Genomic DNA, 19,957 nt, shown 5'->3' on the forward strand with positions numbered 1-19,957 from the left:
AGGTATCAATGATTGAAAGGTCTGTGGCACAGCAAGAATTCTGACACTCACCAAAATGTCCCTAATACATGAAACCTCATATCCCATCAACCAAAACTGCAATCATACAAAAACAAAAAATGAACTGCATTTGTTGCTATTATTGAAAAAAATTAATTTCCATGTATTTGTGAAAATGCCTTTAAAATTATGATACAGCTGTACAGAGAAATATACATAACGTACAATGTATAAGTACAGTATCTCAGACAGTTCCTGTACACTGGGTGCAGCTGCTTCACCTATCTACAACATGATTCTGTAAACATCTCTAAGGCAACACCTCTTCATAGCTCTATAGATGACTATTGTTTTCACCTACAGCGATTTGCGCTGAGCAACTGAAAGCTACCAAAAGTTCTACCCAGTGTTCAGAATTTTGTTACGTTGACTCAACTGTAGGAGTGTCTTAGTAGCAAATAACAGATGCACAATTTGGCATTTTTTCACGCATCTCAGAGTTTACGTCATGTCTCCTGATTTATGATAGGTACATGGTTCTTACACCCATGGTGATTGTTTCTTGACAGTAACAGACAGGTGTAACAAGTTTGGCTGAAATTGGTCCAGTGGTTTAGGAGCGAGCTGTGGAAAAACACGCAGTGCTGCCCGGGTATGTATTTATTCCAATCTTCTACTCATCCATCTCCTACATCCCCCCCTCTCTGTCAATCTCCTCCTTCATCCCATCTCTGTCCATGTCCTCCACCACCACACTATATCTCCACCTGCCCCTCCCACTGTCCATCTCCTCCTCCTCCCCCCCCCCCCCCCTCCCCCCTCCACCTGTCCATATGTTCCTCGCCCCTCTGTCCATGTCCATCTCCTCCTCCTCCTTCCCTCCACCTCCTACCTCTGTCCATCTCCTCTACCTTCCTCTTACTGTTCAATCTCCACTGCCCTCTTTTCTGTCCATTCCTCCGGCTCCTCTCCCAGAGCGGAAAGGGAAGACACATCCATATTCCTTGGTACGGGGTTCATAGATACAGCAACGGCATAACTGAAATATAGTGTAGACTAGAAAGAATATCAATGCTGACAATATGAACAGGAAACATTTGTATAGAATAGTAAATGAAAATGTACCTACTAATGACAAGAACAGCAAAGAAAAGAGAGTAATAGGTAGTTTCTGGGAAGAGCTAGATGATGCGCTGGAAAGCATACCACATAGACAAGTCAAGATATTTGTTAAGTGATTATTATATACAGACTAGAAGGGAGAATCAATATATGGAAATAGTACATGAACACTCAGTACATAACAGGACAAACAAATATGAAGAAAGGTTAACTGAACTGTGTCGAGAACACAAAAAAAGATGATGACAATACACTTCAGGGCCAAACTGTGTAAGAAAGATATAAGCAAGCCATGCACCCGTCTTCCAGACAGACCATATAGCATTCAGTCTGATCGAAGAGATCAGGAAGAATACAAGATTAGAATCACATCACTATCTTCGAGAAGTCAAGAGCCATCAGATTCCAAACAGGCCACAGATGAATATAGCAACTGGAAACATGAAAACAAACACAGACAAATTAAAATGCAATCAAGTCGCATACGAGAAAGGAGTTGAAACATACAGTGAATGGGTCAACATAAAGCTGAACACTGGAAAGTAGGCAGAACTATAGGGAAAGGAAGAAAACAAAAACAAGCACTGGCAGTGAGATAAGAATTGTCAGGAAGTGGCAGAGGACTGCATGAAAGCCTGGATTAACTGGAGTAATGAGAAGGACCACGAACAATGGGAGGTTTTCCTCAGAACAATAAAGAAAGTGTCCAGAACAATAAGATGAACCAGAAGACAAAGGACGAAGCAGGAACTGGATGAGACTGAGAACAACTTTAGGAAAACCAACAGTATACCCTTTTTTGGGAAAGGCAAAATGAGTCCGACTGGCTACAGGGGCAAAGAACTGTTTATTAGAGAGAAGGAAAAGAAACTGACTGTTAAGAGTGAAGGGTAAGTGTAAAATACTTGCAGAGTACTTTCATGAACTGCTGAATTGTGAACCACCTGAAGCCAAATAGGAACAGAGAATGGGCACAGAAGAGAGCCACGCCTTCCAACCAGGGATGATGTCAAAAAGGCCAAAACTGATCTAAAGAATAAAAATGCAACTGGAGAAGACAGGATATCAGCCAAGGTGATAAAGTGGGGAGGCGACAAAGTGATAGACAACATGACCAAGGTTACCTGCCAAATTTGCAGACAAATGTTACCAGAAGGAGGGAAGAACGTGATCATAGTGCTGATAGATAAGAAGGGTACAAGAGGGATGCAAACAACTACAGAGGAATATCACTGTCACAATTCTTCCTGAAAAGATCAGAAAAACAGATGGAAACTGCAGTTGGAAACTATCAAGTGGGAATTAGAAAAGGAGGAGGATGCACAGAGCATATTTATATTGAAACAACTGGTGGAACCTATGACTTTAAAGAACAAAAACATGGTAGTAACCTTCATGGACTTCATGAAGGCATAGGATTCCATTGACAGATGGACTCTTGGAAGGATATTGGAGAACAGAGGACAAGATGGCACTACACGAGAACTAACAATGGAAATTCTGACAGTCACAAAGGTAAGGGTGAGATTCAGAAGGGTACTATCAGAAAAAGTTTGAGATCAAGACCTGTGTCAACAGGTAGAGGGATGAAACTTCCTGGCAGATTAAAACTACGTGCAGGACTAAGACTCGAACTTGGGGCCCTTGCCTTTCGCAGGCAGGTGCACTATCGACTGAGCTACCCAAGCCTGACTCATGACCCATCCTCACAGCTTTACTTCTGCCACTACCTGATCTCCTATCATCCAAATTTCACAGTGTAGTGATATGAAACTTCCTGGTAGATTACAATTGTATGCAGGACTGAAATGTGAACGTGAGACTGTGTCTTTTAGTGGGCAAGTGCTCTATGGACTAAGCTACCCAAGCACAACTCACAACCTGTCCTCCAGCAAAGGAGAACTTCTGTGAAGTTTCGAAGGTAGGAGATGAGGTATTGCTGGAAGTACAGCTGTATGGACAGGCCATGAGTTATGCTTGGATAGATCAGTTGGTAGAGCACTTGCTCATGAAAGGCAAAGGCCCTGAGTTCAAGTCTCACTACTGCACACAGTTTTAATCTGCCACGAAGTTTCATATCAGTGCACATTCACTACAGATCGAAAATGTCATGGGTTATTACCAATTTTGTTCAACATAACACTGCACAAGGACACAACTCGGTAACCTACGCAAATTAGCCAGAAGGGTGGGAGTGAGGATCACATATAAGACGACAACTATTTAATAGCACTGAGGATTGGTGAATCCTCAAAAACATTGTCTCTGCTACCTGGAGCAGATACCAAAGAAGGGTCTAGTGCATGAAACTCAAAGAAAACCCCAAGATCTACCAAAGGTCAACAAAGCCTAGAGAAAGGAACAAGGAAGAAGAAAAGGGGAAAAAGGAACAACTGGTGAGGTGCCCCACCCAGGGAACAGCCAGAGGCCCTCGAAGGCAGAGAGGGCCATGGGGGTTGTACCCTTGCAACTTATCAGAAGCACTCCATCCAACAATACCTAGAAAGGACTAGCAACATGGACAGGGTGACAGAAGCACCAAGTCAAACAGAACACACAAGAAAGAGGGAGAAGAGCAAAAGAGCAGGAAAGGTGAGGGTTGGGGCACACTACCAAGCCCAGACAGCCCCTGCCCATTTGGGGCTGAGGAGACAACAGGGTATCCTGCCAATCCTCCAATGGGCTGACAAGACTGAGGTGCCCTCCTTAGAGAGAGTGGCAGCAGTCTCTTCATGAATAAAATACAAAACTAGGTCAGCCACTGAGGCATCATCCACTAACACCAGTGTCAGCTTGTCAGGAACATTAAGAGCCCGCTGCAGGGTGGCTGAGTTACGACAGTCCAGCAAAATATAGACCTCTGTTAAATGAGCATCACAATGACAATGGGGTAGATCCTTGTGACTGAGGAGATGACCATGAGTCAGCCAAGTAAGCCAAGTATGGCCAATGATGAGCTGGTAAAAGACAATGGAATCATTGCGAGAGGCCCACATGGAGAACCTCCACAGATTTGTTGTCTCCTTTACCTGCCATAGTTTGTTCATCAAAGTCAGGGTGTGCCATTCCAAGTCGTTAGAACTTGACAGTGTAATACCAATTGAACGTCTGATTCTGGAATACCAATCTTAAGAGGCACCTTGCCGGTAACCAGTATGGCCACATGTCAGCGAGACTCCAGGATCCCAACATGATCAGGGTTCCAGACAAAAACCACTTAGTGTCTACATTTTTCAAGGGCAAAATTGACTCCTGGATAGTTGAAGAGCAAGGGGTGGCGAGGACAACGATGGTCAAGAGCTAGTAAACTACTCAAAGAGTCAATACAGATGAGGAAAGCTTCACTAGTACTGAATGGATATACTCAAGAGCACAAAAGATGGCTACCAACTCCACAGTGAAAACAGTAGCCATCCAGCAAGGAGCAGAGGTCTTTACATCTCATGTGAATGTAAGCAAAACCAACATCACCAGCAACCACCAAGCCACCAGTATAGACCACTTCTGAACCCCGAAACGTCCTGAGAATGGAGAAGAATGAGTGAAGGAGGGCCTCAGGATGAGAGGATGAGTCAAGTACAACACACCTTGTGATACGTCAGGACGGAGCTGTGGAGGGGGGGATGCACCACAAATATGTATGTGAGTGAGCCCGGAGAAGGGCTGGGAGGTGGGAAAGCTGGTGTTCAGAAAAAAGCGACCATATACAGATGGTGATCATAACCCTACACCTGACCCATCATTGCATGAGATGATCTTCATATTTGTAAAGAGGAGACAGTAGTTTGGGTGCTCCAGAGAGCAGAGGATGTGTAAGACATATGCAATCAATTGTTGTTAGCACAGAATCTGCAAAAGTGGAACCCCTGCCTCTGCTAGGAGGCTAGTCCAAAAGTCAGCAGCTGACAGCTGTACCCCAAAATGACGTATCAGGTTCAGCATCTATAATGTTGAAAGTGATGCCAAGCCATATGTGAGACCCTTGTCATCCGGACAGGACTGGACCAATGCTGTGTAGAGCCTTATCAGAGTAGAGTCATCTGCCCCCAAGTTGGTGTCACTGAGGCTTGAAAGAACATTGAGGTTCGACCAATATCTCCACTTTAGTTGACGAAGATGAGGAAGCCATGTCAACCAGGCATCAAAGACCTGTCCCAAAACAAAACAATGAGAGACCACCACAATGCGGTATAGGCCATCTAGGTACAGATCCAGATGGGAAGGGGCTGTATGGTGACAACAAAATTGCATAACACAGTTCTTGGCAGCCGAAAAATGGAAGCCATGAGTGACAGATCGAGATTATGCTTAGTGTATTTCTCCCTACAGTCTGTGTTCAGCAATGCCCATCACAGATGAACAGAAATAAAAGCAGAAATCATCTGCTTGCAAAGAGGGGGCCACCATAGGCCATGCAGCCATGACCAGACCACTGATAGGCACTAAAAAGAGAGAGACACTTGAAACAGAACCCTGTGCAATCCCTTTCTTCAGTGATGAGAGGTGTTACAAGGGGCCCAGCCTATACCTCAAAAAAGTTCTGGATAAAAAGCAGGAGCGGGCCATGGAGGCTCCACTCATGCAAGATGGCAAGAATATGGTAGTATTGTGTGGTATCATAAGCTTTATGCAGATCAAAGAAGACTGCAGCAAGGTTTTGACATCAGGCAAAAGCCATTCGGATAGCAGACTCCAGGTAGACCAAATTATCTGCAGTAGAGCAGCCTTGGCAAGAACAACTCTGTGTTAAAGCCAAAAGATCCTGGGATTCAAGGATCCAGTACAGCCTTTGACTCACCATACAGTTAAGTACCTTGCAGATGACACTGTTGTCAGTCTGAAGAGGTGGTTTACCTGATTTCAAAACTGGAAAAACAACACTTTCTTGCAAATGGGAAGGGAATTCCCCCTCTCTCCAGAGACAGTTAAAAAGGGATAGTATATGACACTGGCCAGCCACTGATATGTGTTGAAGCATTTGGTTGTGCACCTGGTCCATTATATTGAGGCATTATAAGGCTCCAGGTGGCAGGGAACACTAAGATAAAGGGAGTTGTTCCAGACAGTGTAGGCAGACAGTGAACTGACACTTTGGCCTGGGCAAAATGCTGAGTGACAAAGAGTCTAGGCTGGTGAGGATAACACCATGCAGGGAAATTCCCAGGACACCTGTAGGATGACAGCGGCCAAAATTGTGTCTACAGAGAGAATGAAGTCTTATGGCAGGGACATATCATTCCCAACAAATCTGTTTCTGGCATTCCAGAAGATAACGGGCCCATGCAGGAAGCCATTTAAAGGCCAGGAGATGGTCAAGAGATAGATGCTGTTGTAGCATTGGAATGCACGACAGTGGCCTTTAATAGCTGCAACAATTTCAGTGGTCTGTCAAGGGACAGTCTTCCATCGGGGAGAACTTAAGGTAGAAGAAAATGCTCAAGCAGTTGCTAAAAGGGTGGTGTTGGTCAAACTCTGTACAGACTCATCAATACCACTGTGTGGTGGAGTGGTTGGAATAGCAGCTTAGGAAAAGGCATCCCAACCAGCATTAGTGAACATCCACCTGGGATAGCATTCAGGTGAGTTATGCTGGAGAAAAGAGAAGATGATCAGAAACTGAACGCAGTCACACAAATTGTTATGAGCTCCCCTTTGAAAGGAGGGGAGGAATCCATAGCTACAGATGGAAAGATCACGACCGAGAAAGTGCCATGTGCCACACTAAAGCATGTGGGGTCACCAGTTCTGAGGTGATCTTCAACAATCCTACCCTGGTCAGTGGTTGCAGTACCACACCAAATAAGTTTTTTTTGTCATCAGTCTACAGACTGGTTTGATGCAGCCCGCCACGAATCCCTTTCCTGTGCTAACCTCTTCATCTCAGATCTCAGAGTAGCACTTGCAACCTACTTCCTCAATTATTTGCTTGACGTATTCCAATCTCTGTCTTCCTCTACAGTTTTTGCCCTCTACAGCTCCCTCTAGTACCATGGAAGTCATTCGCTCATGTCTTAGCAGATGTCCTATCATCCTGTCCCTTCTCCTTATCAGTGTTTTCCACATATTCCTTTCCTCTCAGATTCTGCGTAGAACCTCCTCATTCCTTACCTTATCAGTCCACCTAATTTTCTGCATTCGTCTATAGCACCACATCTCAAATGCTTCGATTCTCTTCTGTTCCGGTTTTCCCACAGTCCATGTTTCACTACCATACAATGCTGTACTCCAGACGTACATCCTCAGAAATTTCTTCCGCAAATTAAGGCCGGTATTTGATATTAGTAGACTTCTCTTGGCCAGAAATGCCTTTTTTGCCATAGCGAGTCTGCTTTTGATGTCCTCCTTGCTCTGTCCATCATTGGTTATTTTACTGCCTAGGTAGCAGAATTCTTTAACTTCATTGACTTCGTGACCATCAATCCTGATGTTAAGTTTCTCGCTGTTCTCATTTTTACTACTCCTCATTATCTTTGTCTTCCTCCGATTTACTCTCAAACCATACTGTGTACTCATTAGACTGTTCATTCCGTTCAGCAGATCATTTAATTCTTCTTCACTTTCACTCAGGATAGCAATGTCATCAGCGAATCGTATCATTGATATCCCTTCACCTTGTATTTTAATTCCACTCCTGAACCTTTCTTTTATTTCCATCATTGCTTCCTCGATGTACAGATTGAAGAGTAGGGGTGAAAGGCTACAGCCTTGTCTTACACCCTTCTTAATACGAGCACTTCGTTCTTGATCGTCCACTCTTATTATTCCCTCTTGGTTGTTGTACATATTGTATATGACCCGTCTCTCCCTATAGCTTGCCCCTACTTTTTTCAGAATCTCGAACAGCTTGTATCATTTTATATTGTCGAACACTTTTTCCAGGTCGACAAATCCTATGAAAGTGTCTTGATTTTTCTTTAGCCTTGCTTCCATTATTAGCCGTAACGTCAGAATTGCCTCTCTCGTCCCTTTACTTTTCCTAAAACCAAACTGATCGTCACCTAGTGCATTCTCAATTTTCTTTTCCATTCTTCTGTATATTATTCTTGTAAGCAGCTTCGATGCATGAGCTGTTAAGCTGATTGTGCGATAATTCTCGCACTTGTCAGCTCTTGTCATCTTCGGACTTGTGTGGATGATGCTTTTCCGAAAGTCAGATGGTATATCGCCAGACTCATATATTCTACACACCAACGTGAATAGTCGTTTTGTTGCCACTTCTCCCAATGATTTTAGAAATTCTGATGGAATGTTATCTATCCCTTCTGCCTTATTTGACCATAAGTCCTCCAAAGCTCTTTTAAATTCCGATTCTAATACTGGATCCCCTATCTCTTCTAAATTGACTCCTGTTTCTTCTTCTATCACATCAGACAAATCTTCACCCTCATAGAGGTTTTCAATGTATTCTTTCCACCTATCTGCTCTCTCCTCTGCATTTAACAGTGGAATTCCCATTGCACTCTTAATGTTACCACCGTTGCTTTTAATGTCACCAAAGGTTGTTTTGACTCTCCTGTATGCTGAGTCTGTCCTCCCGACAATCATATCTTTTTCGATGTCTTCAAATTTTTCCGCAGCCATTTCATCTTAGCTTCCCTGCGCTTCCTATTTATTTCATTCCTCAGTGACTTGTATTTCTGTATTCCTGATTTTCCCGGAACATGTTTGTACTTCCTCCTTTCATCAATCAACTGAAGTGTTGTTGTGGTTAGTGTTTAACGTCCCGTCGACAACGAGGTCATTAGAGACGGAGCGCAAGCTCGGGTTAGGGAAGGATTGGGAAGGAAATCGGCCGTGCCCTTTCAAAGGAACTATCTCGGCATTCGCCTGAAACGATTTAGGGAAATCACGGAAAACCTAAATCAGGATGGCCGGAGACGGGATTGAACCGTCGTCCTCCCGAATGCGAGTCCAGTGTGCTAACCACTGCGCCACCTCGCTCGGTAATCAACTGAAGTATTTCTTCTGATACCCACGGTTTCTTCGCAGCTACCTTCTTTGTTCCTATATTTTCCTTCCCAACTTCTGTGATGGCCCTTTTTAGAGATGTCCATTCCTCTTCAACTGTAATGCCTACTGCGCTATTCCTTATTGCTGTATCTATAGCGTTAGAGAACTTCAAACGTATCTCGTCATTCCTTAGTACTTCCGTATCCCACTTCTTTGCGTATTGATTCTTCGTGACTAATGACTTGAACTTCAGCCTACTCTTCATCACTACTATATTGTGATCTGAGTCTATATCTGCTCCTGGGTACGCCTTACAATCCAGTATCTGATTTCGGAATCTCTGTCTGACCATGATGTAATCTAATTGAAATCTTCCCGTATCTCCCAGACTTTTCCAAGTATACCTCCTCCTCTTGTGATTCTTGAATAGGGTATTCGCTATTACTAGCTGAAACTTGTTACAGAACTCAATTATTCTTTCTCCTCTTTCATTCCTTGTCCCAAGCCCATATTCTCCCGTAACCTTTTCTTCTACTCCTTCCCCTACAACTGCATTCCAGTCGCCCATGACTATTAGATTTTCATCCTCCTTTACATACTGCATTACCCTTTCAATATCCTCATATGCTTTCTCTATCTGTTCATCTTCAGCTTGCGACATCGGCATGTATACCTGAACTATCGTTGTCGGTGTTGGTCTGCTGTCGATTCTGATTAGAACAACCCGGTCACTGAACTGTTCACGGTAACACATCCTCTGCCCTACCTTCCTATTCATAACGAATCCTACACCTGTTATACCATTTTCTGCTGTTGTTGATATTACCCGATACTCATCTGATCAGAAATCCTTGTCTTCCTTCCACTTCACTTCACTGACCCCTACTATATCTAGATTGAGCCTTTTCATTTCCATTTTCAGATTTTCTAGTTTCCCTACCACGTTCAAGTTTCTGACATTCCATGCCCCAACTCGTAAAACGTTATCCTTTCGTAGATTATTCAATCTTTTTCTCATGGTAACCTCCCCCTTGGCAGTCCCCTCCCGGAGATCCGAATAAGGTTATAGGCATTAAAATCCCCTGGGAGAAGGAAGGGGGAAGGGAGCTGTTGAAGAAGGGAAAGAAGAGCAGGAGGCCGGTTGTGGGGAGATATGGATTGCATATCATTACTGCAGAGTCTAAATGGATCATAACAACAACCGCTTCCAGTACAGAATGAAGAGGACCCAGCAACTAACAATGTACAAGTGCACCAATGTACAAACACCACACAAAGGACCAACGCACCAAGCAAAGGGCTGACCCTGTTCTGACAGAAGCCTTGGAAACCATAAAGTGTTGGTGAATGAGTATCCACAAAAAGGGATTCTTGCAATACAACACAAACTACAGAGTAGAGCTAAAGGAAAGACTGCAATTCCGGAAGTTGACAATAGTAACCATTACAGTTCCATTGGAGGAGTGTAGTACAAGAGGCTGGATGGACATTGCGTGGTCCAGAATCGGTCATTGTGCCAAGCTAGTGACCATCGCCAGTAAGGACAGAGTGACATCCATAAATATTAATTCAGACCATGATTGAGAGGGATGGGGGAGACATCCCTTGGGATGTTAGGGGTTGGGAGGTAGGCCTCATCGACTTATGCATCTTCTTCTTCCACTTCGGAGGGTGAGAGGAAGTGTGGTCATGAAGAGAGGAAGTCTCAGCAATATCAGGATCTGAAAGAGAACGAGCAGCTTGAGGACCACAGAGCATGGGTCTTGCATGCGGCTAAGTTACAGGCTTTTTGTCCAGGAAGATGTCGGGGAGAACGATTCCTAGAGGGAACCCCATCTCTAACAGGTGCCAGAGAAGAGGGTTCTTATCCAGCCAAGCAGGAGCGGTTCTGCGAGGGGAGGTAGTGGAAATCGCCAGGGAGGAGGAAAGGTAAGGGGAATATGACAGAGGTAAGGAGGAAGGAGGAGGAAAGGATGCAACAGACACAAAGAAACTGGGTGGAGATGGTCAGATTTCTGTTGGGCCTCAGAGTATGATAGACATTGGACAATTTAGCGAACCCATGCCCGAGACGCCATGGCGGGAGTTCTTCCTCAAATGGCTCACACTACGAAAACAATTAAGAAAGGGAGGTCAAACTACAAGGGAGACCAGTGGAAAAAGAGGGGAGGGGAGGGGAGGGGAGGGGAGGGGAGGGGAGAGGGCAGGAGAGGGAAGAGACAGGATGGGAAAGAGTAGATATGGGGAAGGAAACACAGTCCAGGAGAGAGGAAAGGGTACAATAGCTCAGGGCCTTGCGCCCGTCACACACATACCCACAAAAGAGCTGTTGCCTCCCTCCCCACAACAACAGCAGCTTTTAAGATGGTTATATGGATGATAATGTGTTTGTTGCTAATAGTTACTTGGCTGGCAACATTTTCAACCTGGATGCCTTCTCGCTGTTTGGGTTTTCTGTCACGGATGAAGGTCAGGTCTTCTTGGACATCATTTTCTTCCAGGAACTCATTGACATTCATGCCTCTTTCATGCGTCTGTTAGAACGTGGCTTGGGATGTGCTGGAGCACCGTAACAATGATGGACTGAGCAACCCATTACCAATGCTTAGAAGACACTGATGCCTGCTCAAAGAAACTACTCACAGTTTGAGAAAGAGGCTTTGTTGATAATGTCTGCCATTAAGAAATTTCATGTATACCTCTTTGGGACTAAGTTGAGTCTCATTAATGACCAAAAACCGTTGGTGGCAATCTTAGGTCTTACTCTCGGCTTCCAGAGTGGAGAGCTATAGAGAGAGACCCTCCTCTAGCATTACTTTTCCTCAATAGAAGTAGCTGATACCAGAAATTTTCAAATTTTGAACAGGTCAATATTATCTCAGCTGTTTTTCTAAAAAAATCATATGATTTTGTACACTATGCGTTATATTTCAACCTAAAATCTATATAAAGAAATCCGTTTTTCCTCGTTGTTACAATAAATATGTACTAGCTCTGTATGTACAGCTAAAATTATTTTTTTTTAGGAACATTTGAAATTACGAAATATTTGGCACACTTAAAATTTCTATTATTAATTATGCAATTTGATACTGTTTATTATGTTTATTTCTGGATTCATTTATAAATTAACAGAAATTCATCTGTCAAGAAAAATTGAAAACCCTTTGGAATATTTTTATTAATGCACAGGAAGTAGTAATGGGCATGCCTCTGATGTGATCAGATGTGTTTTTGTATTTTGAAAGAACAGTGTAATTTGGACTTTGTTACTGAGAAAATTCAAAAGACAGTGTGATACAGTAAAATGAGAGAATAAATTACTGCAAAACCAAAAAAAATTGCTCAGACATTCTTCAAAGTTAATTATGTCAATTGGAACCACGAGAACCTAAAATATGAAAATTTCAGCTTCAAGAACCAGACCCCTTGAAATTAAGAACAGGAGCCAACTACAAGAAAAGAAGATAAGTTTATTGTAAATCTTACTCCTCTCATATTTTTTAAAAAAAGAGACTTTACCATTGGCAATAGTAGTGACATCAACAAATAGTGAGAGGCGCAGATTACACAGCATTGGACTCTTTTCGTTAATTCTTAAAATTACACTATTAAGTACAACCTTACCATGCAACACTCAAACACGGATGCACTCTCTCGTCTACCCTCAGGACCGACCCAGCATTTGACCAGCAGGAGCTCTGTTCCCACACTGATGTAGAATGTCAATACATCTTGGTTAGGTTTCCCATTAATGCTACTCACATTGCCATGACCCTATCTTGCAGCATGTCATGCACTATGGAAATTTGTGGTAAAGTCTTATGGGACCAAACTGCTGAGGTCATCTGTCCCTAAGCTTACACTCTACTTAATCTAACTTAAGCTAAGGACAACACACACACACACACCCATGCCTAAGAGAGGACAAGGTGCCTCAGAACACTCGGCTACCCCACGCGGCCTCATGCACTATGTGCTAATGGGTGGCCTACTTATTTTTCTAAATCGGCTGATGCAGAACTCTGGGCGTGGGATCACCTTTCTCATTGTTTATCTGTTGCCTCTGATGTTCTCCTGCTGAATTTGGAGGTGGATACCCACCGTGTTGTCATCCTGATTACCTTTATGCCCTCATATCTTGAAACTCCTCCACTGTGGCCATTGGGTTACGTTGCGGATAAAAGCAGGTGACATGCCTACTCGCCAGACCTGAACAAAGACTTGGTGGCCACAGTGTGCAGCTGTTCGGCACGTGCCCAACATCAGCCTGCTGCTCTTCAGTCTTTTGCCCTCAGGCCCACTCCCTGTCACCCATGGGACCATATTCATCTGGCCTCTGCTGGTGCCTTTTTGGACTATGTGGCTCATTGCTGTGGATGCTTAATCCAACTACCCCTGTGTGGTTAGCATGGCGTCCACCACTATGGCTTCCACACTCAATGCACTTACCCAAATTCTAGCCATCAAAATGCTTCCCCACACCCTCATGTCCGAAAATGGGTCCTAATTCATGGCTAGGCCACCGAACACTTGTACAACACCAATGGCATTAAACATCTGTTTAGCCAGCCTTACCACCCCTCCTCCAATGGTGAAGTGAAGCAGATGGTGTGTGGTTAAACAATGAATGTTGAAAGCAGTGCACACATCCACCATGGCAGCAGGACTCACAATGTTCCTGAGCACATAAAGGTCCACTCCCATCCTTGACTGCAGCCTGGCAGAGCTCCTCTATAGGTGAAAGCCATGTACTCTCCTCCACCTTCTGGCACCACAGCCCTCAGAACACCGGACCTGACACAGGATGACACCCCCAAGGATCAGCAGCCTGGGTGCATTCCTAGGGAGCAAAATCTTCTTGGATGCTGATAATGGTGGCAACCATGCACGGATGGCACCTTACGACGATTGATACTCTGTGAGGTTTGGAGCATCGGCACAACAACCAATTCTGTCCCTGCTGCCACCTGACTGTGCCACTATCAGTGGGTCACTCAGAGGTGGAGTGCCTGCCCTTGCAAACCCCTCGCCCATATGACTACAATTAGGGCCCTATGGCTCCCTAGCAGTTCCTGTGGATGTGGAGGTTGAGACCTCACCATACCATTCCCTTAACACACCGACATTCTCCAGTGCACTGCGCGACATCTCGCATTCCTTCCCCTAGCTGCCAGGCTCTCCTGCCAGTACAACCAACTTTGCCATCAGTTTACCTTCTGAAACATTGTCCAGGGTGTTTCAGGTCCTATGCACCCATTCTCGGAAGGAGGGGGGGAGGGTAATTGGTATTCCAGCCCAATGAGTTCAAAAGCCCACCAGAATACTTGGACCTACACGACATCTGTTAGGTGTTGCTTCTAATATTTGCAACTGCTAGGTGCGGACCACACCCGATGGTCCAGCCTTTCAGCACCCATGGCCACAATATTTCTCACAGTGCAGGAGTCTGCACCTCAGTCGTGTCCCAACTGTGCTCTCATTTTTTCATTACACACAACATTGTTTGGCTCTTGATATTGCTACATCTAAGTCTCCCAATTTGGTTTCCACTCTGGACTTTTTGTTCTGTCACGCTGTCTTGTTGTCCGCCACTGATCTTGTTGTTCATGGCTTTCGACAACTCACAACCAAAGCTCTTGGCCAGTCCGCCAGCATCTCCTGACTGTGCCACAATTCCAGTTACTATACCAAGTATCGCCAAAACTGAGGGCAATATCAAACTACAGGTAAGCAGATCTTCACAATTTGAGTTTACACTGCAGTAATCTCCAAAAATCTTCATGAAAGGAATCAGAGCAATTAACAGTTTCATACATAAGTCCAAAGCAATACATGGAGTTCCTCTATCCCATACCGTATTTGCAGTACACAGGACCAGAAGGAATAGGATAAACAGAAATATTTAGTATACATATAGTGTTGACTGCCATCTCCTAACAACAACAATGCAAAAGTTGATACAGTTTTAATGACTGATGAAGCACAGCTCCACTTTAGAAACAGATGAACAATAAATCTGGGCACTAAAGATACAAGTATTAAATCACCAAGCCATAAACTATGCCCTACTTTATTTTAACTTGAGGTGAATGGCACAGTATATCCAGACGTCATACTCTTCATAATGCTTCTTGATATGCAATACAGTAGTGTTTGTTGCAGTAAAATGGTATTACTGTACTTGTCACACATCAAGTGAAGCTTGCAATGCTTGCAATAGACAGCAATTCTGCACTCACCTTAAAATATTCAACACCAGTAGTCTTGTACAACTCATCAAGGTCTATGAACTGAGGAGGATCTCTATGATGCTCCAGCCGTTGGTCTGCATCAGAAGTGTCCATGAACCAAGCTCGAACCATCCTACAAGACACAAAAATTTAATTTTAGAGTTACTGAACAATAAAAATATTACATATGTTGTTAATTCATACTCAAATGCAAGTTTGGTAGATTGAAAGGTGGAATAAATGTTATGAGGATAAGTCCATCAATTTGATGCACCTTACAGTTCAGCTTATTAATGAGACAAATGTCTCCATTGTGTATGAGAATTAGTCGCATCAAGTTGGAAATATATTTCTAAAATTGACATCTGAGAAAAAGCATCTACAGTAGAGAAACTCTTTACATCTCACACACAAGAAATGTCTCCAACACGGATGACATTCCAATGGAAAATATAGATTTAATGAACATGTGACAAAGTCAGCGGCCACTACTGAAAGGTGAATTCAAGCATGTGTTTATGACACCACTAGACTGGTGGGAATTGTGTGCTTTGCTATCTTTATGCAGTTTCTTATTAAATTTATATTGAGTCAGACATTTGTGTCCAACTGACACAGTCATACAATATGCCATGTCATACACAGAAATTAACACCATCAGTTTTCTGGCTGGTTTGATGAGGCTTGCCATGAATTCCTCTGTTGTGGTAACCTCTTCATCCCAGAACAGTACAAGCAACTTACGTCCTCTTTATTTGTTGGATGTCTTAACAGATGTCCGACCATCCTTTTACTACTTCTTGTCAGAAAATTACATCATTATATAGAAACTAACATACTTCTCAGCAGACATCTGAATACTGGTTGTACATAATGGAATATGTTGTAACGGCGACCGGAACGGTCGCAGGGTGGTAGTGACGGAAACGCGGCCCGTGAACAACACCACAATGAGTGAGGACGGACACGACCAACGAAGGACCTTACGACACAACAAGAACAGACAACAGAGTCACGAACCAAAGAAGACAACCATGCCCACTCGTAAAGAAAACACAAAAGTCAATACGCTGTCTAATGCGAGGCGATATGTCCTGAGACACACGCGAGGTTAGACTGGCAGGCTGAGCGACAGGCAGGTGCTTAAGCACTTGATCAGGGACGCTGCTATTGACCGCTGGAACCACTTGTTCCACTGTGGCGCCCTCACTCTAAATGCGGGCAAGGAAGTGCGCGCTGCCACAGCTTACGGCGCGAGGGTACCAGAGAACAGATATTAAATTTTTCTTCATTCTACTATTTTCAATCAATTTTGTTTTTATTAGATGTTCAGATTTTGTGCTGCATTTTATTGCACAGAAAAATATTTAAAAATTGGTAGCATTTAGTTTGTTTCATAACTAAAGTGATTTAAAAAAATACCAACACTTTCTAACATACTTTCCGACATCAGGTCTTGGAATTGCAAGTGATATTGTTGCCAGCAGATGCAAATGGTCTTTAATAGTATTTATTTATGCATAAATGTTATGAATATATGCATCAGTGTCATTATGTACACTATGTGATCAAAAGTATCTGGACATCCTCAAAAACATAAGTTTTTCATATTAGATGCATTGTGCTGCCACCCATTGCCAGGTACTCCATATCACCGACCTCAGTAGTCATTAGACATCGTGAGAGAGCAGAATGGGGCACTCCGGGGAACACACAGACTTCAAACGTGGTCAGGTGACTGGGTGTCACCTGTGTCATAGGTCTGTACGCAAGATTTCCACACTCCTTAACATCCATAGGTCCACTGTTTCTGACATGATAGTGAAGTGGAAATGTGAAGAGACACACATAACACAAAAGCCTACAGGCCGACCTCATCTGTTGATTGACAGAGACCACTGACAGTTGAAGAGGGTCGTAATGTGTAGTAGGCAGACATCTATCCAGCCCATCATGCAGGAGTTTCAAACTGCATCAGGATCCACTGCGAGTACTGTAACAGTTACGTGGGAGGTGAGAAAACTTGGATTTCATGGTCGAGCGGCTGCTCATAAGCCACACATCACGTCGGTAAATGCCAAACGATGCCTCACTTAGTGTAAGGGGCGTAAACATTAGATGACTGAACAGTGGAAAAACTTTGTGGAGTGATGAATCACGGTACACAATGTGGTGATCTGATGGCAGGGTGTGGGTATGGCGAATACCCAGTGAACCACATCAGCACCCCTTGTTGGTTTGCATGGCACTATCACAGCACAGATTTACAATGATATTTTAAGCTCCTCCTTGCTTCCCACTGTTGAAGAGTAATTCGGGGATGGTGATTGCATCTTTCAACATGATTGAGCACTTGTTCATAATGTACGGCCTGTGGAGGGAGTGGTTACATGACAATAACATCCCTCTAATGGACTGGCCTGCACAGAGTCCTAGCCTGAATCCTATAGAACCCCTTTGGGATGTTTTGGAAGACTGACTTTGTGGCCGATCTCATCGACTGACACCAATAACTCTCCTCAGTGCGGCACTCCGTGAAGAATTGGCTGTCATTCCCTAAGAAACCTTCCAACACCTGATTGAATGCAAGCCTGTGAGAGTGGAAGCTGTCATCAAGGCTAAGGGTGGGCCAACATCATATCATATTCCAGCATTACCGTTGGAGGGTGCAACGAGCTTGTAAGTCATTTTCAGCCAGGTGTCCAGATATTTTTGATCATATATTATATGTGTCTCATAAAAGTACATGCAGAAATGTATGAAATATGATTTTTCTTCTTTTTTCCCATATTTGTTGTATGAACTACATAACATCTTTTAACTTAATCATCAGTGCTTGTAAAATTTTCCAGTTATGCAGTATAAAGGAATGTTTGGCCTTTGCTTTGAAAGGGGAATATTTTAAGGAAAGTGACCACATCGACCTATGTAGTAAACGTTTTACGGCTGACTATTTTCACACTGAAGCTTTTGAGTCAGTTGCTGCACCTTCACGTTCCAATTTTTCTTTGCATTTAACACACACAGAGAAAAAGAAAACAGCCGTTTATAGAAATATGCAATGTACATTTGTAAGGTAACGGACGAGTTGTGGCACTCTGGAAATATTATATGTTCAGAGTTGGGGCGGCCGCACAGGATGCTCGTCAAAGCCGCGGCCTGGCAGCAACCACGTGGTGCCGAACATTAGCTGAGCATGAGGGGAGCCCCAGCGTGTAGTCCATTGAGCACGTGGCTGGGAATTCCTCGATGACGCTGTGCGCCGGGAGGGCTAAAGATGGTGGTCTTTGTGAAACCTCAATGGCAGACACTTCACAGTTCATACAGAAATTAACAGTAGCCAGATGAATCATGATACCTGAAAAAGAAACATGTACATTACTATTATTTGCACGACGATTCTGATGGTGTAATCAGATTTTCTTCAATATCTTTATTAGTTTAAACTTTAGTATCTGACGGTAAATTATACAAGTAACACCCAAAAATGAATTTCCAAAATATAAATGCTTCATCCAATTTTGTCAATCGCCGTGTCTTTAGAAAGCTATTAATGTAAAACTAAATTGGTATGAATTACTGGCATGTAACCTGAGTAGTACATGAATTATTGGAGGTCAAAGTGGCCGATTACTGTCGATCGCGTCAGGCCATAAGTACTTCACAGTTACACGAAAAAACGGTAGCAGGATGCTTATAAATATATTTATTCATCTATGTCTTTGTTTATATCCGATATACACTATTCATGAAGAAATTGGTTAAATATTTACTGTGTTTTAAAAAGCACAGAGACGTTAGGCTACTGGCTTACCTTTTGTTGCTATTCCTTTGATGTGTGTTCATTTAATTTGTTTATGTATTTAATAATGTGTGTTAGAGCATGTTTATGGTCCAGCGGTAGGAATATTTATTTAATTTGTAATCCAGTATTTTAAATGTGTTTCATTATGTTTGTGTGGATACATTGGCTTGCAGACATGGAGGGAGCGCTCTAGCCAATCACAGCACTTGTTACTAACAGAGCCGTATGGAGGTTGGGGAGGAGAATCGTTTCCGGAGAGGACACGAGGCAGTTCTGTAGAGTATGGCACAGGACAGAGGAGGTGCTGGACACGACAGTGGTGGGAAAGACTTGGAGTGGAGCAGTTTGCGCGTGGTCGCGGCACATAGAAATACTTCGGAGTGCTGACTTGTGCACTTGTGAGATTTCCGTGGTTTCTACAGTGAAGACGTAGTGCGCGTTTAGAAGTGAAAATCTCGTGAGCTATGTTGTTGTTCATAGCTAATTATGTGCAGTAGGGATCATTTGTTTCCCTGTTATTCAACTTTCATTTTATTTAATTGCTGGACCATTGACACCAATAAGATAGTACCTGCAAATTTTGTTTAATTGCAATCTTTCATTTATAAATTTATAGGTTACATTCATTATTCGCAATTGCCAAGTGATAGAAAACTTCGACCATTCGATTCATGTGTGGATTCTTATCATATACTGTAGACTCAGGAGTATTTGGCCTGTAATATGACAACTATGTATCACAGCCCCTAGACAATGAAACCACACAAAACTTCTAATATTTCAACTTTGAGTTGGTGGGTAGGTAGTTGAGGACCACCTCATCACTACATTTCACATTTGTTTGAAA

At 43.2% G+C, this 19,957-nt stretch overlaps 1 protein-coding gene across 1 annotated transcript in view; it reads right to left on the reverse strand.

The window, feature by feature from the left end:
- Nucleotides 1-19,957, reverse strand: part of LOC124711486 (1,2-dihydroxy-3-keto-5-methylthiopentene dioxygenase) — a 54,494-nt gene that overhangs the window by 14,794 nt on the left and 19,743 nt on the right. Inside the window, exon 2 of the mRNA XM_047241631.1 lies at nucleotides 15,315-15,438. Within this exon, the coding sequence (XP_047097587.1) occupies nucleotides 15,315-15,437 (123 nt within the window). The 5' untranslated portion in view covers nucleotide 15,438. The remainder of the gene's footprint in view (nucleotides 1-15,314; nucleotides 15,439-19,957) is intronic.

The sequence above is a fragment of the Schistocerca piceifrons genome, chromosome 1 (genome assembly GCF_021461385.2).
Source record: "Schistocerca piceifrons isolate TAMUIC-IGC-003096 chromosome 1, iqSchPice1.1, whole genome shotgun sequence".
Lineage (NCBI taxonomy): Eukaryota > Metazoa > Arthropoda > Insecta > Orthoptera > Acrididae > Schistocerca > Schistocerca piceifrons.